Source organism: Trachinotus anak, unplaced genomic scaffold (assembly GCF_046630095.1).
Source record: "Trachinotus anak isolate AG129_WGS33_773 ecotype Australia unplaced genomic scaffold, CSIRO_AGI_Tana_v1 ptg000012l, whole genome shotgun sequence".
Taxonomy (NCBI): domain Eukaryota; kingdom Metazoa; phylum Chordata; class Actinopteri; order Carangiformes; family Carangidae; genus Trachinotus; species Trachinotus anak.
The window spans coordinates 2,578,815-2,600,403 of record NW_027273863.1 but is presented as its reverse complement, the minus strand read 5'-3'; the positions used below and the strand labels follow the sequence as shown (position 1 = coordinate 2,600,403).

The 21,589-nt window shown below is 42.6% G+C and overlaps 2 protein-coding genes across 4 annotated transcripts in view; one reads left to right on the top strand and one right to left on the bottom strand.

Moving 5' to 3' along the window:
• The window catches only part of xkr4 (XK related 4), a 29,846-nt gene extending 20,984 nt beyond the window's left edge, over nucleotides 1–8,862 (top strand). Inside the window, exon 4 of the mRNA XM_071491775.1 lies at nucleotides 411–8,862. Within this exon, the coding sequence (XP_071347876.1) occupies nucleotides 411–1,011 (601 nt within the window). The 3' untranslated portion in view covers nucleotides 1,012–8,862. The remainder of the gene's footprint in view (nucleotides 1–410) is intronic.
• A 1,475-nt stretch (nucleotides 8,863–10,337) lies between these two features.
• On the bottom strand, nucleotides 10,338–21,348 carry tmem68 (transmembrane protein 68). Of its 3 annotated transcripts, XR_011692901.1 has the most exons (10): nucleotides 21,196–21,336; nucleotides 20,565–20,725; nucleotides 19,798–19,971; nucleotides 18,575–18,674; nucleotides 17,709–17,876; nucleotides 15,798–15,991; nucleotides 14,432–14,492; nucleotides 13,635–13,774; nucleotides 13,393–13,560; nucleotides 12,581–12,719 (listed from the first exon to the last, which is right to left on the bottom strand). XR_011692901.1 is itself a non-coding variant. In XM_071491437.1 (9 exons), exons 2-9 carry the CDS (start codon nucleotides 20,622–20,624, stop codon nucleotides 12,615–12,617), a joined length of 1,002 nt encoding a protein of 333 aa, XP_071347538.1. In that variant the 5' UTR covers nucleotides 20,625–20,725; nucleotides 21,141–21,348; the 3' UTR covers nucleotides 10,338–12,614. The 3 variants fall into 3 exon arrangements, 2 of the variants coding, with proteins under 2 accessions (XP_071347538.1, XP_071347537.1); XM_071491437.1 differs by lacking the exon at nucleotides 13,393–13,560 and having other exon boundaries at nucleotides 10,338–12,719; nucleotides 21,141–21,348; XM_071491436.1 differs by lacking the exon at nucleotides 13,393–13,560 and having other exon boundaries at nucleotides 10,338–12,719.
• Nucleotides 21,349–21,589: the final 241 nt, after the last annotated feature.

The following is a 21,589-nucleotide window of genomic DNA, read 5'->3' as shown; positions in this document are numbered from 1 at the left end:
AAAAAATGATTTGCGCAGCTACAGCCATCAGTACAAACTGAAGTGTTCATTACAGCCTTCCCTTACAAAATACTGGATAGGTTGAACATAAACAGTTTAATATTATTGCTTTAATGCCTGAACTCTTGACCTCAGAAAGGCAGTGTAGAAAAGGTTGTGGTTTACCAAATCCAGAGTTCCTCTAGGAGCATGAAAGTGTTAAGTAAATTTGACATTTTTACCTGGTGTCAGCAGGGAGGGAAAGCTGGACTGTCCAGGTGGATGTCTTGACTTGATAGAGATCACATCATCTCATTAGGAATCGTCCTACAAGCACCACCCACACATTCACCTGTCCTGCTGACACTGAAGAACACTGTTTCATGTTCACTACCTAAATGAGTTTCCCTGGTTCTCATGTCTCTGTGCAGGTGTCGGCTGTTCATCTACTACCTGGTGATCTTGGTTGAGAATGCTGCTCTCAGTGCGTTGTGGTATCTCTACCGGTTGCCTCACACCACCGACGCCTTCGCAGTGCCGGCACTCTGCGTCATTTTCAGCAGTTTCCTCACTGGAGTGGTTTTCATGCTCATGTACTATGCCTTTTTCCACCCCAACGGGCCGCGCTTTGGACGCTCGCTGAGCGGCCAGGGCCTCGACCTGGACCCCACTGCTCAGTTCTCCACACTACCATCAGAAGGTGCCACCAACTCGCTGCGCTCCAACAGAGGCGCCACTACCACTCTGGAGCGTGACATGGGGAAGTATTCTGAGCGGGATGGCTGCATGCCGGTGTTTCAGGTACGACCCACAGTGCCATCCACTCCATCGTCTCGTGCTCCACGCCTTGAGGAGACTGTCATCAAGATCGACCTTTGCAGGAACCGCTACCCGGCCTGGGAACGTCATGTCCTGGACCGCAGTATACGCAAGGCAATCCTGGCCATAGACTGCTCCCTGACTCCTCCACGGCTGCAGTACAAAGATGACGCTCTGGTGCAGGAGAGGCTGGAATACGAGACCACTTTATAGCTCCACCCCACTGTCAGAACCCATACAGGGGGCAGATATCATACAAACAGCAACAGGAACTGTGGCAATAAGAATTTGTTACTACCAACAATGTCAGTTTTCATCTCTCACTCCCATTATTTTTCATCCTTGGGCGTCAGCGCCCCCCAGGAGCATTGGGCTCTGTTGGTGATGATTGGAGAAGCTATTCGGCACAAATTCAACTGATGTCGCTGGGTTCTTTGTAGGGTTGTTGCTGTTATTTTTACTTCCACTCATCAGGGAAATCCTGTGTGGTACAAACTAAATGCAGATTCACAGAGTTCTTTGACTCTTGGCTCAAACCCAAGAGACTGATGCATCATTTGGTTGAGTTAGGGATAAAATAAGCATATGTCCACGTCCACCCAGACGAGTATTAACTCGTCAGAATTTCTTCTTTAACGTAAATGACTGAATTACACAGAAATCCCTCTAATGAGATGAGGAGAGGAAGTGATCCCTAATTCGTCACCAGTAGATAATGTCATGTCTGTCTTAACATGTCGACGTCCCACTGTGTGATCCCATAGCAGCCACAACTGGGGCAGTACTTCCATCAACGTGCACATGATACTGCTCGTCACTCCTGTTCTCTTATTGCCAAAAAGGTTCCTCGGAAATGTCCTCAAGCTCCTGAGGATGTGGAACACCTTGGAGATGGCTGGGTAGTCCAAAATGCCCTTCTCTGGCCTTGACACGTCATTCCTCCTAGATAATTGTGGTCTCCACTGGTCAGACAGTGAACTGCGTGAAGACAGTGGTTAAAGTAGCAACTACACTTAGTCATTGTGTTTTGTTTGGATGAAATCAACCAAACCTGGACGGATGGAAGGACAGGGAGCGTGAACGAAGGGGTAAAAGTCTGACAGACACAAGCTCATGGTTTTTCTCCGATAAGGAAAACTCACACATTGCCAAGAAAAACCTTCCTGGCAGCTCAACTCAACTATTTGCAGTTGAGCCACATGAACCTGGCTGAGCAGTGATACTGGTCTCTGCTTGTCTGTGGAGGACTGTAGAGGGGAGAGGAACCAAGAGAAGACGACACAAGAGGATCACGCAGGAAGTGGAAATGAGTTTAGGCTTGAGAAGAAGAGAGAACACAGACAAGCAATCGTCTCAGCTGTCTCAGCCAAACCACTCAACCACCAGGATGTACAGTACTCTGATACAACATGCAGCATTTTTTACTTTAGGGATGATGTAGAGGGAACTGAAGTTACTGTAACTCTGTTTTGTGGTTAAGTGTGTGTGTGTGTGTGTGTGTGTGTGTGTGTGTGTGTGTGTGTGTGTGTGCGCGAGCCCACATTTTTGTTACCTCTTTGAGACCTTTTCCAGTATCAACACCGACTTTGTTGGGACCAGTGGTCCTCATGGGGACCAAAACCTGGTCCTACTGAGGCAAAACGCCATTTCTGAGGTCTGAGGTCTGAGGTCCTGGTTGAGGTGTGGGTAAGGCATGAACTAGTCCTGGTTAAGGTTTAGGGTGTCCACAATGAATGGATGTCAATGCATGTGTGTGTGTGTGGCAGTTCAGGAGGACATGTGGTTGGACACCATCATCAGTCAGTGGAGGTTCACCTCAACACTTTGACATCACCTTTAAACCATGTTGCACAAACAGCAGCACAGGTTAGCATGGTGCTGGTGGTGTTGAATGAGAAATGCTAACAGAGTGATTTTGGTGAAGCACCACTGTGAAAGCTTGATTCAGGACTGTCATGACACAGATCGTGGACTGATGACATCTGGCCATTTTCATGGTCAGTGCTGTAACTGGTGACCGATTTCATGTCACAGATGAAAACGACAATGACGTCAATTTCCTCTTCCAGTCATAAACATCAAATATGTTTAAAGGTCCATATTTTTAGAGTAAGTTCGTACTTTTAAGATTCATCCCATAATCTTCATAAAGTTTATGGACACCTTAGTGACTGAAAGGTCCAGGTACCATCAGATCAAATCTTCAGCAGTGTGGTGTAGACGTCCTGGATCAAGACTAAAAGTTAAAGCCCTGCTATTTACACCTTGGCACAAGGTTGTGTCATGAGGTATGAGGTCATAATCAGTAGTGGTGCTGAAAAAGTACCACTGATGGTGGTGTTGAGGTAAGGATCAGGGTCGCACTGCTAACCTTCATTCTATGGAGACATTTACATCAAGAGCAACAGTCATGACAGTCTGCACCTTTTCATGGTTCAGAATGTTAGTCCAGGGGTCAGGGGTCACCAAAGTCTTCTAGGGCCCACGAGTATCCACAGTGTTGAGATACCTTGCTCTGATCAAAGTGTTGGACAGGTGGAAAAGATCCCCAGGCCCCAATGACAGTACCAGGAAAATAGTCATGATGCCCCTTCAACATACCCTTCTACACCCCCAACCCAGACAGCTTGACTTCAGGGAATGCTGGGAAGCCAGAGGCAATGACATCATCACATAGATAAGCTGTCAGTCAAATCCACCATGTAAGACTAATATTGTCAGGGTATTGTCCTTCAGATGGTCACACTGTGTGTTTTAAAACGTCTGCACAAAAGAAAGTCACAGGTTGTTTTTCGTGTTTTCTCACTTCACAAGTGCAATGTCTGTTTTTTTTCTAAAGATGAGGAAGAGGAGAGAAAAGCACAAAACAAGTCAATGGGATAATCATGGCATGAGACTGTAGACCTTCATCCTGCTTCAAACCAGCCCCAGGCATACTGAGCTCTTCTGACCTCATCATTCTGTGTGTGAAGCATCAGCTGTGTTTGCTGATGTTTAAGACTTGAGTCAATTCATCAGCTTATGGTTTTGGTCACACATATATTGCACCAAACAGGCCATTTAAAATCATTCTTGTGTAGCCCACTGTACCCAGACCACAGAGAGAACCAGGACGATGAGTTTCTGTGATCCAGTGCCCTGAAAAAAGCTGGCATAATCCAGCTTTCAGCTGGGGTTCTCTCTTGAAATAAAAATGTTAACGACTTATAGTTTTTATAATAATTGTGTTTTGTTGGTGGTAAGTCAAAAATGTAACACTGGAGTATCTTGAATTATTTAGACATATTTTTGTGCTGAGACACACTTTAAAGGACCATACAAGTGGTTTTCTATGTTTTAGCAAATATACTGTCACATTGACTTCACATCTCAGCAGACCATGAGACGATCATTCAGAAACTTGGTTGTACTTTCCTGCTGTTTTCATGCAACTGAAGACAGCATCATCTATATTAATCATTGTCAAAGTAATGCAGCGCAGACTTCAGATCCATCTACTCTTAAAGGTCCCATATTTTACTCTTCTTCTGTGTTTTATTTGAAGTGTTGATCTCCAGCAGAACATATATTTGTGGTTTTAAGAACCAAAAACCATCTCAGTGTAGTTTTACATCTCCTCTCTTAGGCTTCTCTCTGGAGCTCTAGTAACAACAGGTCAGTGAGCCAATCAGAAGAGAGATTCTGAGCCTCTCCTCTGATTGGCTGACTGTTTTCTGAGTGACCCAATAAAAATATGGCAGATTTCAGGTAAACACTCAGAAAAACCAAATCCTGCGAGGTTGGATGGTGGGTCCAGGTGGGCGGGGCTTGGGGCAGTGACTGCTTTGTTGTTCCAGAAGTCCTGACGGCTGGTTTTAAGGCTCAGTTCCTGAATACAGGCTGTGTGCATTTCTCTGTGGACTGAGGCTTTGATACTTTCACAGTATTAATATAGAACCTAGACCTGCTTTATAATCAAAAACACATGGACATCTACCTTTAGACTGGATGGGACCTTTAAACTGCATTACTTACAGTTTCATATAGAATGAAAGGAAACCATTGGAGGTTGTAAGTAAAATACATCCAATTATCTCACCGGATGCAGCCTGCCTTGGAAAACAGTTGCAAAACTTTGATGTGGATATAATATGTAGTTGGAGCTAAAATTTGTGGGATGGTCCTTTAAATTTGTCATGGTTTTTATTTGTTTACAGTGGTCAACTGCTTTTATCATAAGTTGAAGTGTCTTATTCTTTCAGTTTAGCCTGTGGCTCATAAAATAGTTTGTATGCCACATGACTTAAAGTTATAGTTTTTTAGGCTCATTAATTTGCCTTGTTGCCACCACACAACTGTGTGTGTGAGTTCTCATCAGTGTGTGTGTGTGTGTGTACTGAGGAGTTTGTAGAGAACAGTTCTGGCTGTTTCAGCTGCTTTAACCACAGATCTTTGAAATTATTATTTTTTGCCTTTTACTTGATTTTGAGCTGTAGGTTTATTTTAAAGTGAACTCCACTCATTTTCCATTTGACTGAACTGTTGGTGGTTGCCTGGCAGTGTGGGTTATGGATAGACCAGGGTGTTTTTTTTTTTTTTTGTTGAACTGTCCAATAGACAAGCACAGGTTTCAGGATGGCACAATACTGTTAGACTTCAAGGACAGCACACACTGTACAAGGCTGCATTTAAACAGCACCGCAGGAGCTCACATTCAGCTCTAACTTTAGGGATGAGGAGGGGTAAATCAGGAAGTCATCACACCAAGTCCACACCTAAAAATCTATTTATCCTTATTTTGAATTAGTTTTACATGAATTGGCTGAAAGTGTCAGGGTCTGAGGTGTCACACTGGACCGACACTGGACCTCCCTGTCATTGCCTAATTCACCAGCAGAGGTCCTCACTGGGTTCATCTGCTAATCCCTTCAAATCTGGCAGAAAATTCATGAAATAAAAGGACAGTTAGTGAATGCGCTGCCAGTGTGGATGGACTATGAGACAGTGTAAAGGCTGGAGAGCAGACATCCTCTCTCTGTGTAAATGCAGCCTTATGTTATTTCAAAGGGACATCAAAGCATTTATGTTGTAGGTTTATTTGCAGTGTCTCCCTACAAATCCAGTGTAGCCTTTGTTAACTCATCACCATCTCGTAAACACACACACTGAAATATATGATGTATACTGATATATACTGACCATAAAGCTACCTCAGTTTGTTTCATGGACAGAATACCCGCCACCCTTTCATTGGCAATAGATTTCCTCCTGTTGGAGAGGTGATGCTTTACACCCAACTCCACTGACTTCATAACAGTGAACTGAATGATATTCACTGTACAACACTGAGATAACGATAAGGATTGATTGAGAAATGGACTGTTCATTTTCATCTTAGCAGACAATGTGCCAAATTGAAACTGCAACTGCAACTTTTATTTGAATTTGAATTATGTACAGATGACAACAAAACAGCCATTTTCATCTTATTAAATGGGCTTAAATCATTCACTTATTAAAATATAATATTTAAAGGTCTCATATTTTACACTTCTCCTGTGTTGTATCTGAAGTGTTGATCTCCATCAGAACATATATTTGTGGTTTTAAGAACCAAAAACCATCTCAGTGTAGTTTTGCATCTCCTCTGTTAGGCTTCTCTCTGGAGCTCTAGTAACAACAGGTCAGTGAGCCAATCAGAAGAGAGATTCTGAGCCTCTCCTCTGATTGGCTGACTGTTTTCTGAGTGATCAAATAAAAATATAGCAGATTTCAGGTAAACACTCACATGACATCACTTACAGGTTGGATGGTGGGTCCAGGTGGGCGGGGCAGTGACTGTTTTGTTGTGACATCACAAAGTTCCAGAAGTCCTGACGGCTGGTTTTAAGGCTCAGTTTCTGAATACAGGCTGTGTGCATTTCTCTGTGGACTGAGGCTTTGATACTTTCACAGTATTAATATAGAACCTAGACCTGCTTTATAATCAAAAACACATGGACGTCTACCTTTAGACTGTATGGGACCTTTAAATAAGACTGGATTTCAATTAAGCACAGGCATGGCAGCGCTGCACTTCATGCTCAGTTTTAATGCAACTGAGCCTTGGATTAAATATTTGTTTGGTAAACTGAAGTTTATTGAACAGAAGTGTGGCAGCAGGAGGGTATGATCTGCCTTCAGTTCCTGATTTGTTTAATTTCACTGTTAAAAATGAGGTGCTGTCACAAAAGGAGAACCCTCCGTTAATGTTCCACAGGTGCTCACCTTCTCTGGTATCTGATTGGTGGTGGTGGGTATCCTGCTCACTGCAGGAAGTGTTTCATAAATAGGACACACATCAACAGACTCCCTTCCTCACTCTGGTCATAACTCTTATAAGCTGCTTTCTATGTTTTGTTTGCCTTAAAGAGAATAGATTTCTATTTTTGTCTTTAGTTCGACCTCATCACCCAGACTTTGTTTGAGGCTGTACTGAGAGCACAGCTTGGTTTTCTGGTTAGCCCAGTGTGTGTGTGTGTGTGTGTGTGTGTGTGTGTGTGTGTGTGTGTGTGTGTGAGTGTGTGCACATGTGTGTTTTTCTTACACCTTTCATTAGCATAATGTGTCAACAGCAGTTACTGTGCTTATACTAGGACTGAGTCTTTGTCACAGAGGGACTGTACAGTAGGAACACAACGCTGAAAAAAGACTCACATTGTTGTTTCCCTTTGTTTATCAGTCACTGTAGGAAAAACTTTACAGCTATGTTACAGATGCCAGATAGATGGAGGTGCATGGAATACGTGTGGCACATCCAACACACCTTTAATCAGAACTGTTCAACGGTGGGAAGCCAGTGAGGGATCATGTCCTTATTGCTCCGCCTCTGCTGGTCAGTGGGCTTTCCCACAGACTGTAAATAAGGATGGACGTAGCCTCTGTGATGTCACCCTCAGGTTTTGAAGCTCAGTGAGCTGCGCCACCGTCGTCATCTTGGCAGTGCCTGACTCCGCCCCTAACTCCCAGCTAATCCAAAAATGGTCAAAGAGGTGGGGCATGTGGGGAGCTGAGACTTCGGTTCATGCAAGTTTGTAGCAAGCATACGCTCACCCACCTGTCACTCAGACAAGCCACGCCCTCAATTTTCCATAACTTTAGACCTTGATAAAAATGTAAACAGGTGAGTTCTATAAAGGTTGTGGAGGAGACACAACCTTCCACAGGACGACAGAGGGAGTTAACAAAGACAGACACAGTTCAGCTCACATATCCAGCACGCAGCAGTCACGTCCCTGTGGTTCTATGTCCTCTGTAGCTCTGAGATGTGACCAGGCCGTGTGTCTTAAGAGCGTCTCTCTGTTCACCACCTGTCATGGACCAGAGCTCTGCTGCAGAGGACTCGTCCTACCATCCAAACACAACAGGCCAGTCTCGGCTCACTGCTGTCCCACCAAAGAGCACAGCTGTCTTCAGTTGAATGGTCAGGGCCAGGTCTGTGCAGCAGCCACAGTCCAGCTGAGATCACCCAGCCTCAGTACAAGCACAGTAACCAGCAGGCGAATAATGATAAGAGTCCAGTCACACTTGTATAATCATCCTGTACAGATGTCTGTGTAGAGAGTTGGTTGAACATGGAGTACCACAGGTAGTGAAGCGATCAACATAAAAGCTTATCTGTAAATAAATGTATGCAAAGTGTACATGTTAAAAAAGAACATTCCTCTCTCTTTGAGTTCTGACTGTGAAGGGTGTCTTTAGAGGTCTGACGCCGCCGCAGTGGCTGTAACTATGACGATATGCTACAGAGAAAAAAAAAAGATAAATGTGGTGTATGTGGTGTATTAAAAAAAAAAGATACAAACGTTTAAGACAAAAAAAAAAAAATTGGTCTTTTCAGTAAGTTGCATTGTGTGATGAAGGTTCAATGGGGAAAAAGAACATTTTATTGTAAAAATAAATCAAGAGTGATGAACATGATCAAAATGACATTTTTGTATATATGGGATTTTTGTAAATTTTTATTTGAATCTAATGCAACACAAACTACCAAAATTCATTTAATAAAGTACACTGTGGTCATTTTCCTGGCCTCAAGTTTCTTCATTTGTTCTGTAATTTGGTCTGTGAGGTTGGGGTATTGTGTTCTCCTCCTCCTCCTCCTCCTCCTCCTACTCCTCCTCATCATCATCATCATCATCAACATTATTATATTATCATTATTATATTACAATTATTTTTGTTGTCATTTTTATTATTGATACTCCTTCTATTTATTTATTTACTCCTTATGATTGAAGCACACTCTGTTCTGGGCAGATAGCCCCCCCCCCCCACGAGCATCCACGGCCGGACTGGGAAAGAGATTCCCCCTCAGACTGATCCACTGGGACCGGCCACATGAATTGAACTGCTGATGGAGCAGGTAAAAACGTGGTAATTACCAAATGTAAGAAGTTAGATTATCAGGTATTGTTTCCAAACATGTGAGAAGTTAATCCCATGTTTTCTGAAAAATGTGGCTGTTTTGTTTTTGCCATGTATGTGAGCCTTTTAATCGCTCTGCAAGAAAAAAGTTCAAGAATCCAAAGGTTCAAAGAACAGAAACAGTTTTCCAATGTCCAGCGATAAGCTGTTTCTCTTGTAACAGGCAGAGGTTAACCAGTTTACTTTCACCAGTTCTTAGAGACAGTAATTTTTGGAAGCCCAAGAACACAACTCTCTGGGAGTTCAGGGATCTCTTTGTGTTTCTTTGATGTTGGAAATTGTGTCAGTTATTCCTTTTCCAAATGTCCTGTTTGTATTTACACCTCCACCCACAATGAGATCACACACCTCTCTGTTCCACATTTTATCCAGCTGTCTGGGATATTAGTTTTTCATGAGTTACATCATTATAAGTCAATTATATTGGATCAATTTAAATCTACTATTAACTTTAGTGCTCAAAGCCCCAACAATACTTCTGAATTAAATGCCCCTACCAACCAGGTCCTCAGACAGGAACGTGTTGATGGTTCCTATGTGAAGATGTGAGACTAAAGGGGGCGGAGCACACACACGCACAGACATAGAGAGGAATTGACATGAGACATCTTATTAAAATAGATTTATTAACCACTTTGAACCGGTGCAACATTTATATTATATTGACATAATTTAAAAATACATTAGATCATCTCAACATAAACTAACAACACAAATATGGAAAAAGGCAACAAGTTCACAGAAGTAAAGTTAAACTTCAGTCGTGCGCGCGCGCGCACACACACACACAAAGTATTCTTCTTTAGCTCTGAGCTGGCAGTGATACTCTGAGGCTGTATGTGCAAAACCATCTGTTCAATCACAATATTTACTCTTACATGCAAATATAGATATTTACACCGATTATTACACCTTATGACAAAGAAAAATTCAACTGTACATGACACATGTTTAGTTTCAGCACTGAGGATCCAGGAATGATCATCATCATTAACACACACAGACACACACACACAGTCTGGGTCACAAGTGATGGGTCAGTATTTGTACTGATATGATAAATATTAAAGGGTGAGTTTTGTGAAGGGACACTGATGGTTTTATGAGCAGTCTCTCTCTCTCTCTCTCTCTCTCTCTCTCTCACACACACACACACACACACACACACGCACACACACACTGTCCTACAAACTATAGAAGACTGAAGTGTGTGACAAGTTTTCCTGATCGTTTCTGTCCCTCTTTCAGCTCAAGACCTGAAGTCCAGCTCCTCTGTGCTGTGACTCTAACAAAGCTGGCCCTGACAGTTGTGTTGTTAATGTTTAGTTTGTCATGGTGGTGGAGGCTCATGAATATCAGGATACAACATGTGTAGTTCACTTTAAAAAATCCCCAGTGATGGACAGTCATGTGTTTGTTGAGGGCAGGCTGTCTGAACTGGATCTCTGTATTTAAAAGTAGCTGATGTCATCAGACCTGATTCTGCTGAGCGGCTCACATCATCATTAACGTCTTCTTTGAACGGACATCTCCTCATATCTTTTGTTTTCTGTCTCCTGTTTCACTAAACGTCGTCCTGCTGCCCTCTCATCTCAGTTTGTCACCTTGATAAAAGGCACCTGCTGCACATCAACCTCCTGTCAGCTCACTGTGACGCTTTCAGAGGTTCATCTCCACAAGGTCCAACTTTTAAAGCTACTACAACTAATGATTACTTTCATTATTGATTAATCAATTGAATTTTTCTTTCGATTAATCAATTCAATCCGTAAAATGTCAGAAAATTGTGTAAAACGCTAATTATTAGCAGAAAGCAGCACATCCTCACAGTTACTTTCGTCGCTGTTGATTCATTCAGTGTTGATTAGTGGAAGGTCTCAGAACAAGCTGCTCCAACACTAACACAACCTCAGACAGAAGCCTCTGGATCTACCGCTCAGGTAACAGTGGACGCTTTACTGACCAAAAAAAACTGATAAATGATTTCAGCAGAATTTAAAAGCTTCATCACATCAGGCGTTTTCTACCATGTGTCTGTGATATGGTTCATCTGGAGTCAATTCAAGTGGAATTATCAATAGATAATTACAATATATAATAATAGAAACACCTGACAATATACTTATAATTTCATACAACATATACTTAAGAGAGAAGATTGTAATTCTGATTCTAATTCTGATTCTGATTCTAATTCTAATTCTGATTTTGATTCTGATTTTGATTCCAGTTCTATTTCTGATTTTGATTCCAGTTCTATTTCTGATTCTGATTCTAATACTGATTCTGATTAATCTGAATCTGAATCTGAATCTGAATCTGAATCTGATTCTGATTCTGACTCTGACAGTCTGACCCAGGTCGCGTTTGCAGATTTGACCTCTGGACTGAATTTCATTGTCAGGTGTTACTATTATTTTGTCTACCCTGTGTGTCTATGCACATAAAATATCATAGAAAATGAAACTGTATAAAAATATTGGATAAAGCTGCTGTAGACTCAGGACACGTCCCCTGTGAGAGAGCGTCCTGTCTCTGTCCTGCTCCACCTGATAATCACACCTTCATGTCAGAGACATTAACAGGATCATAACAGATTCACTTCAGGAAGTTAAACAAGTAAGAGACCTGAAAAATAAAGTGTTACCATAATTTTTGCCATGGTTGTCAGTGTTACACGGTGTTCAGGTACACACCAATTACACGACTTACCCACCAGCCCCACCATCATCATGTCTCAGTGGAAGCTCCACGTTCATCAAATAAAAACCTGTCATCTGTAAAATACTAGTTATCAACACCAGTTATAACCTAACAGTGTCTGCTCTGTGCAGCAGCAGAGTCACATGACAGAGAGCTGGAGTCTGATCATGTGACGAGAGCAGAGTTGACTGACAGGACGATGGCGGAGGATTTAAAGCTCAGATGGCAAAAAGAGAATCTGATAATATGAAGGAGTCAAACTGAAGAACGCTGATCTACAGATAATGATGGACATGTGTGTCACTGCTGCCTCCTTCATCTAAGGTCAGCTGAACTCTGATAAAGTGTCTATGTGAACTGAAGAAAGAATGATCTCTTTATTTATCACTTCTGAGGTTTCATTATTGCAAAATCACTTTAGAAAGTCTGGCTTTAAACAGATGCATCCTGGGAAAAAGGAAGTCCATGTAGATAAAAATACACGAGAAACATGCAACACAAACATTGTGTGTGTAACAGGAGTCTCGGCTGCAGTCAGTGTCTGGGGGGAGTGAGGAAACTGTGCAAATGCTCCAACACGTGAGGAGACCAAACCTGCGGCGCTCTGAGCCGTGGTGACGCATTACTGACCACACCCACAGTTTGTGTCTGTGCTCGCCCTGCTGGTGTTAATGCTCTTTGTGTTTGGTGTGGAATCTCTCCAGCAAGGCTCTCAGGATGTTCCCCGGGATCTGCTGGTGCTGATCTATCAGAGACCGGACCGCCTGCTGCACCTGCAGAGAACCACCTCAGTCAGCAGCAGCATCAGGCCTCAGATTTAACCACAGGCAGAGGTGACAGTTAAGCCGTCATACACAGGTAAAGACACCTGTGTCTTCTAACAGCAGCAACAGTTTGATGCACTGAACATCACTAATCAATATCAGGATCAGAACTGCTGAGGAAAAATCTGATTCACACAGTAACATTTCTTTTATCAGGTGTTTTTGATTGGGAGATTTAACTGCAGGTTTTACCTGTGACATGTGATGAAATGACAACTATTTCATTTAGTGATGTGTTTGTTGTTTAAAAAGGCTAGCTGTGGCATGACCCAATAGCCGAATGGTTAGGGCACATACCACATGCGCAAATGCCCTTGTCAGGTGAATCGCTAGTTCGACTCCCCTCTCTCTGCCCCTTTCCACTGTCCTATCAAATAAAGGCACAAAAGCCCCAAAAAATATCTTAAAAATGGCGCTAAGATTTTGCACATTGAAGTATTGTCAGTGTGTATGTGTTTGACCACCACCAATGAAGAGGCTGCTTATTCTGGGCAGATAAAACCCACAGTGAAATTACACCTGTAGGTAAAATGCTGTAGGTTGTGCAGAGCTGTTTGACTCAGAGCTGAGGGCTCGTTTAACAGAAGAATGAACACACGATGAAAAAACAAAAGTTTCTTACTTGATTTCATGGGTTCTATATAATCCACTTCTATTCTCATTCCATCTCATTTCACATTAATGTTTTTAACATGGTTTTCTGTTCATTTTAGGTCTTTCATGTGAAGTATTTGATGCAGGGCATTTCTCTGCTGTCAAGCTTTGTGCTGCATTTCCTGTATGAAAGGTCCTGTACAAATAAAGTTAGTCATCGTTATTGTTGGTATTTAAAAGAGAAGGAAAGGAAAAGAAGAAGAGACTCACTCTCTCTGCCAGCTCTGCAGCATCTATGTTGGGGTCATATGGGATTGGATCACCGAGGAAGGTCCTGAATTTCACTGGAAATCCTCCATAAACTGGAGCCACAGGGAGACGAAACCTCTCATACACCCAACGGAAAAACTCTGAGAGAGAGAAAGAGAGAGTGACAGAGGGAGAGAAGGAGAGGCAGAGAGAAGGAGAGAGAGAGAGAGAGAATAGTAGACTCCATGTGCGGACTCTCTGTGTTTGTATCAGAGTCTGAACCACAGAGCTACATCACATGTTCCCTCATCACTATAAACACACTCGGTCTCATAAACAGTGTATCCCTACACTCTCCACACAGCTGGACACAACATACAGTGCGTGTCTGTAACGACCTGTGTGTGTGTGTGTGTGTGTGTGTGTGTGTGTGTGTGTGTGTGTGTGTGTGTGTGTGTGTGTGTGTGTGTGTGTGTGTGTGTACTTGTACTTGCTACATAGTAAGGACCAAAAAAGGTATTTTACTAACAGAGTGAGGACATTTTGGGAAAGTGAGGACATTTTGGCTGGTCCTCACTTGAGAGACCTTAAAATCACATTTTGAGGGTTAAGACTTGGTTTTAGAGTTATGGTTAGAATTAGGTTTAGGTTAAGATTAGGGTCAGGGTTAGGGTTAGGCACTCAGTTGTGATGGTTAAGGTTAGGGTAAGGGGCTAGGGAATGCATTATGTCAATGAGTGTCCTCACAAAGATAGAAGTACAAGTATGTGTATGAGTGAGTGTGTGTGTGTGAACTTGATCTTTGTGATTGAACTTACTGAGTGTTCCCAGAGACCTGAAGCCTTCCCGCACATTCTGAGTAAACATTGGAATGACTGGCTGAAAGAGAGAGAGAGCAGAGGAGAGAGAGAGAGTCAGAGAGGAGGAGGAGGAGGAGGGGTGAGGAAGATGCTGCACCTGTTTACTAGACTCTCTTCAGTTAACTGTTGTTACCAGTGATTGATACTGTGACAAATATGAAATGTACAGAAAATGATGAAAACCTGACACTGACTTTACACAGATGATTGTTAATACCACACTTCAGTTCTTTAAAGCTCCATGTTTTACTCTTCTTCTGGGTTTTATCTGAGGTGTTGATCTCCATCAGAAGATATATTTGAGGTTTTAAGAACCAAAAACCATCTCAGTGTCTCAGGCTTCTCTCTGAAGCTCCAGTAACAAAAGGTCAGTGAGCCTCTCCTCTGATTGGCTGACTGTTTACTGAGTGATCTAATAAAAATATAGCAGATTTCAGGTAAACACTCAGAGAAACCAAATCCTGAAAGGTTGGATGGTGGGTCCAGGTGGGTGGGGTGACTGCTTTGTTGTGACATCACAAAGTTCCAGAAGTCCTGACGACTGGTTTTAAGGCTCAGTTTCTGAATACAGGTTTTGTGCATTTCTCTGTGGACTGAGACTTTGATACTTTCACAGTATTAATATAGAACCTAGACCTGCTTTATAATAAAAAAACACATGGACATCTACCTTTAGACTGTGTGGACCTTTAACACATACACAGCTGTTATCACAGAGCTCCTGGTGGTTTTCTGACTATCCATGTATTTTGAGCCGCTGTTTTCAGTGTGACAGTAACAATATGACTATAGAGCCACTTGAGAGTGAACTGCCTCCTATATGACCCACAGTATCATCTACCAGGCAGAGGACTAGTATCATCAGACTTCTGCTGGTAAAACATGTAGTGATTTTGACACAGTGGGTCATGTGATCAGTGACGCCAGGACACTCAGACCTGATCAGCTATATTCACTTTCTGAAAATAATTTTTAACTGAAAATTATTTAATATTCAACACAAAAAAAAACCTCACACAAATAATGTTAACGGATGTAGAACGTGTGTTGTCGTTGTTGTTGTTGTTGTATGTGGAATTACTTACTGTTTGTGTACTTTGTAATTGTTTAGTGAGGAGGGGACAGACTGTGTTGCATCAGTCTTTTAATGAAACCAACAACATAAACTGTAAGTTACCTGTGAAACATTGTGAAACATGTCCACTGCGTATATCAAGAGACATTTATAAAGTAAACATCATCCACGCAGCCATGCACTCCAGGCTGAAGCTGGAACTAAACCACCGTCAGGCAGCGACAGGAGATATAAGGAGTGACGACTCACCACTTGAGAGTCGATGGCGACCTGAGCGAAACCTTTGCGTTTGCCCCAGAGCAGGGGGTAGGTCTCATCGCTGAACAGAGCCTCCCTCACTCCTCCTGGAGAAATGCCCAGCAGGTGACCGTTCCTCAGAGCCCGCACACACTCCTCCTGAGGACCGTGGATCACACTGAACACCTCCAGGAGTAACTTGAACCCTGGAGGAGGACGGGATGAGACAGAAGAAAACAGCTGTTCATGCTGAACAGAGAAACAAGTTTCTGTCCAAATCTAGTGCAAATTTTAACCAAATTCTGAGAACCAGTCTGTAAAAGACACTTGGACATTGGCAGCTGGTTTGTCCAGATCAACAATAAATATTAACATTAAATCAACATTGTTGGTTTTGGAGTTTTGTTTTTGTCTCTTGACTCTGAAGTGGACATTTCAGTCACATGCTTCATGTCGTTTTCAGTTACTCACTAAGAACTGTTTTGTGTATCTATATATTTAGGACCCGTACACTGAGGGTACCAGGGAACCTGTTGCAGAGATTATTTTTGATCTCCTGGAAAAATGCTCAAAAACTCATGAAAACTAACAGACGGGTCAGAGCTGGGTTCAGGTGTGGACCAGCAGGTTCATCATGCCCCCAGACACAGGGCCATGTTGGGCAAAAGATGCTTGGATGTCTATAAACTTGGTGAGTTCAATGCGCTCTTCATTAGGAACACAGAAGATATTTGTCATAATTTTCACTGGGCAGGAAGTCAGCCATTTTGGATTTTGTGTTAATTTTCATTTCATGAACAGAGATCTTTAAAATGTGTAAAAACTCACCAAACTTTGCACCGTGTCCAAACATGTCTATCTGATATCACATTTGGACGCAGGTGTGGTGTGTCGGCTCTGTAGCGCCCCCTGATTACTTTTAGCATTTTTTAGCATCATCAGAAGCAGCGTAACTTGATATCTGATGTGGTTTTTGGTTTGTGGGTGTGGCAATATGGCTTGAGAGCACCCCTCAGAGAATTTTAGTAACACTTGAGGTGTATTTCACCTAGATGTATGATAACAAGTCAGCCATTCTGAATTTACTGTGCAATTTTTTTTTTAATTCTTACATTGACAAAAGCAGCACTGCAGTGTACACTGACAGTTTTGTAAGTGGAATTTTCAGCAGAGGTAAAGAATGGTGAAAACATGTCGCAGACCAAAATAAAACTTTGCACATAAAATTTCTGGACTCCCCTGACCACAAGTTATTCAAATAAAAACTTTGATAATATGAAGAAACCACATCTCACAGGTTGCAGTCAAACAGGAAGTGCTGTTTATATTGACAACAATCACTCCTGTTAATACAAAACTATGGTCCAGTAGTTTGGCATGTCCCACTGAGGCTATGTGCAAAATGTGTCTTGAAGTTGTATCTTTACACACCTGCCTCAAAACATGGGCCAGCAGTTTTCTGTGACACTGAGGTTCTGTCCAAAATGTAGTGCTTATTGGAAAAGAGCTGACTGACATTAGTGATGTTTAACTCACTCAGTCATTTTTTTTTTTTATTTACACTTTACACTCAGTTAATTTATGTGTAAATTTAAAACATGTGGGTGGAAAGACTGTAGAACTAACACTTCCATCTCAGTTTTGACTCCAGTTATACACAGTTCATCTCACTTTTTATATTTGGTGGGAATTATTTTATTTATAATTAATGTGTGTCCCTGTGTGAGTCCCTCCCTGAGTGAGTGTGTGTCCCTGTGTGTGTGTGTGTGTCCCTGTGTGTGTCCCTGTGTGAGTTTGTGTCCCTGTGTGTGTCCCTCCCTGTGTGTGTGTCAGTGTGAGTGTGTGTCCCTGTCTGTGTCCGTGTGAGTGTGTGTCCCTGTGTTTGTTCCTGTGTGTGTGTCCTGTGTGAAACAGTGTGATCACCTGGGATCTTGAAGAGGAAGTGGTCAGCTACAGAGTGGCAGGTCCGTCCCTTCTGAATGATGACATTAGCCAGGAAGTAGTAGTAGTCGATGGGAATGGCTCCATGATAGTAAACAATCAGTGCTGGTCCTTTGTCGGGGATCTTCTCCATCCCGTGGATCTCATAGCCTGGTGCACAGGTCAGAGTTCATGAGGACACATTAATGCACAAATACACCAGCACCACAGTCAAATGTCCCACCCCCTTCACTGACATCTGTCCCATAGGTCTAAGTGCAGATGTCACGTTAGTCTCTGTTCCTATAGAAACAGCAGCAAGTTGAGCATCTCTGTGACTGAAGCCCCAACAATAAAGTCACTCAGATCTTTCCTGTTGAATCATCAATCATTTTATACCTGCCACAAAGCATGATTGGATGTTAACTGCGTCATTGTACCCTACAGTTTGCCTGTGGGAGGTATCTGCATTCGTTAGGTTTCTCTCCTTGTTTGTTCAGGTCAAGAAGCACAGCATTTACATTAATGAACAGTCACAGCAAAGTGTCTGAAGTTTTTCATTTTTAGTACAGTTGCCAAAATTACTCAAATTCTGTTTTCACTTTATCATCCTGGGGTCCTGATGTAGACTGAAATTATTTTTTTGTTTTTGGCAAAAGGCTGCAACATAACAAAACGTGAAATAAATGATGGAGTCTGAATCATATGGAGCTGAGCTGTGGGGACACTGAGCCTGGACGTTTCCTTGTCTTCTGTTACCATGTTAATACTGACCTCTGTGCTCAACAGTTTCACCTCAGAATCCTGCTCCTTCGTCTTTTCTTTCTTGGTGACAGTCGGTGTATAAACCTGAAAGGACTCAATCTTACCATGCCATATGGCTCCATGTCCGTCCCACAGAGTAGCCAGGGTCTTCCTGGCTCCGTCCCACAGGTTGTTGCAGTAAGCTTCCCTCAGCTGGTTCTTCCTCTGTCAGAAGAGAACATCAGGATCAGGATCAGGATCAGGATTGGGATCAGGATCAGGACCAATGAGGTGTGAAGTGACTCAACAACAGTCAACAGTCAACAACATTAGACTTTCAATTGTTAAGATTAAATCCAGTGCTTATTTTTAAGATAATTATCTGTCCAGGTCACTGGTTTGGTTCTTCCAGGTCCACGGCTGGAAACACTCATCAGATCTGATTCAGTAAATGACTGAAAACATTTGGACGTATTCATCAACCTCACATTCACTATCAACTTAGTGTTTGGGCCACAGATACAGCCAAGAATGTCCATGACTGACTGAGCCATAAGAGTTCAGTGATGAAGTTACACCATTGGTTGGCAGAGTGTTGGACCTTTCCCATTGGCTGTTGCTTTTTCAAAATGAACAAACAGCTTTTATGACATTATCAGGATGCTGACAGCTGCAACAGCCACAATAGTTCTCAACGTATTGTAATAATTATTGTATTTCCTCAAAAAAGTGGGCAGGGCCTTTATTCACCTCACCGGCAGCAGGTAACAGCTCTTGATGTCTGACTCCCTCTGTTTGTAGATGTAGAGCTGGTCTCAGCTGTGTTTTAGTATGAAGCCTCATTCTCACTCACTCCAGATTGTCGTGTTAAAGTTACTGCACTCCAGGTCAATACAAACTCAACACTTCCTGTAACCATTTCACATTAAAAGCCCTCTAGTGTTTCAGTGGACAGAAACCCTTTATTTCTTCACAGTATTTATATTGCTGTGCTGCAGGAAGTGTATTGTCTCATTTCCTGTTGCTGATGTTTCTGTTGTTTACATGTTGTTCAGATCTGCTAGTTTCTTCAGCAGTTAGCGATGACTTCTCTCTCTCTCTCTGCTCGGTGTGTCTCATATTCAGTTCTTCCTCTGCCTCCTTTGGTAATAATGATTCATGTAATCAAAGTAGTATATTTGCAGTTAGCAAGTTTAGACTTGCTTGTGACTACTCACTATAAAAAGTGAGTGGTTTACAAGAGCCAGCTTTATTATTTATGAATAAAAATACTGGATGATGTTAAATCCTTTGTAAATGACATGAGCTGTGATTCCCTGCTGGTGCAGAGCAGAGAGAGAGTGCGTACCTTATAGACATGAAGGAAGAGTATACTCAGGTAAAGGAGGATGACGATGAGGAAGGGCAAGATGAAGACGATGGCCAGAGGGGTGAAAACCCACAGCAGATACTCCAGAACACTCAGGTAGTCCTCCAACTGACCAAGCCCTGCCCACTCCTCCCACGCATGAAACACACACATCTGTGGACCAACAAAGACACATAATACTCAGCTCCACCATCACAGACACAAACATTTCAACAGCTGGATGAAGCTGCTTTGAAATGTTCAGACTGTCATGTCTGCCAGAGGATGGGTCCTGATGACTCTGACTGTTTGTATACAAGTGGCAGCTGAGTGACAGTTTTGGCTCAGAGCTGCAAACTGTTGGTGCTGTCAGTGTTCGTGTCTTGACCGCATATAATTTTTCAATAATTTGAACAGCACAAACTTATAGAGGACTGACAGGATAAGTTACCAAGAGGTGGAGATCTGAAAACATCAGCACGTAAAAACTCATTTCTGGTGCATTATCAATATCAGCAGTGCTGTTAAATGAGAAAAAAATGATATGGGTGAACTGACCCTTGAAGCAGGCAAACTGAACATACACAGAGCTGCTATCACAACAGCTGCTAAAACATGAGATATTCATGTTGTTAAACAGTACTGGTCAGTGTTACCAGTTGCTGAACACTGAATAACTACAAAGACTCCAGACACGCTGCATTTCAGCTCCAAATATCAAACTGAGAGAATAAACAGTGTCAGTGCTGAACAGACAGGGTTCGTACCAGGAAGGAGACAGTGTCCTCTGCTCCGCTCAGACAGGACTGGTTCCCACTGTCTGACATCCTGCTGTGAGGCTGCAGACAGGATCAGTCAGTCCCACAGCCTCAGGGGGAAGGAGCACACTGCATGGAGAGCATCTGCTGCTGAACTGAACACAGGTCAACTACAGGAGAGAGGAAAACTCTCAGTACAATAACCACACAGTAACTCAAGTCATACATGGACGAAAATATGAGCTCCTTTTAATGTAGGTATAATAATATAATGTCTTGTGTTTGGTAAACACAGGTACATTTAATGGGTTTTGACAGATTTGTCAAGCACAACATTTTGTAGAACAGCAGGTCGTAAGATTCAGAAAAAACTGTCACTAACGAGTCACGACACTCAGCCCTGTTTACCGCACTGACAGCAGTGTCGTATGTGATTTAATGGAAGCTAACTTTAGTGTCCTAATGAACATTACAGCCTCGCTGAGAGGAGCAGACCCCCGAGGAAACTACAGGCGACAGCAGGAGACTGGGGCCGCGGTGACACTGCGAGCTAACTGAGATTAAATGAGGAGTGAAATGGAGAACCTGACAGTTGACGGTGGCCTTCAGAGTGAACGTCACCGAACACAGAGGACGTTACCTTAGACAGTCACTGTGAGCTGAGCCATAAAAACACAACACCGTACGTTTAATGCCACACCAGCACAACATAAATATTTAGCTAACCGCGGTCTTGGTCCTGACCCGGAGCGCTTTTAGTGTGGCACACTCCGGTGTTAGGGTGTTTTGGTGTCCCTGGAAACCGCGGTCACCAGTTCCGCTCACCAGCAACAAAACAAAAAACAAATCAAAAACTTCCTTTTCGGCCCTGGAGCGTGCTTCTTTTACCTTCAAAATAAAAGCTCAAAACAGATGAAAAAACAACAACCTGACATACAAAGAAATAAAACTTTCTGTTGGGGGTGAAAGTCAAGGAAGGCTACGGAGAAATGGAAAACAAAAAGTGATCAAAAAGTTGTTGCAAGCTTTTCTTT

Bases quoted from the DNA above. Each gene is read 5' to 3' on its own strand.
- tmem68 (XM_071491437.1), bottom strand. From the start codon at position 20,624: ATGTCAGACAGTGGGAACCAGTCCTGTCTGAGCGGAGCAGAGGACACT. The intron at 19,972-20,564 runs GTACGAACCCTG...GTTGGTCCACAG, and splicing joins AGGACACTGTCTCCTTCCTG to ATGTGTGTGTTTCATGCGTG. The intron at 12,720-13,634 runs GTGAGTCTCTTC...GGTTCTCTGCAG, and splicing joins CTGCAGAGCTGGCAGAGAGA to GTGCAGCAGGCGGTCCGGTC.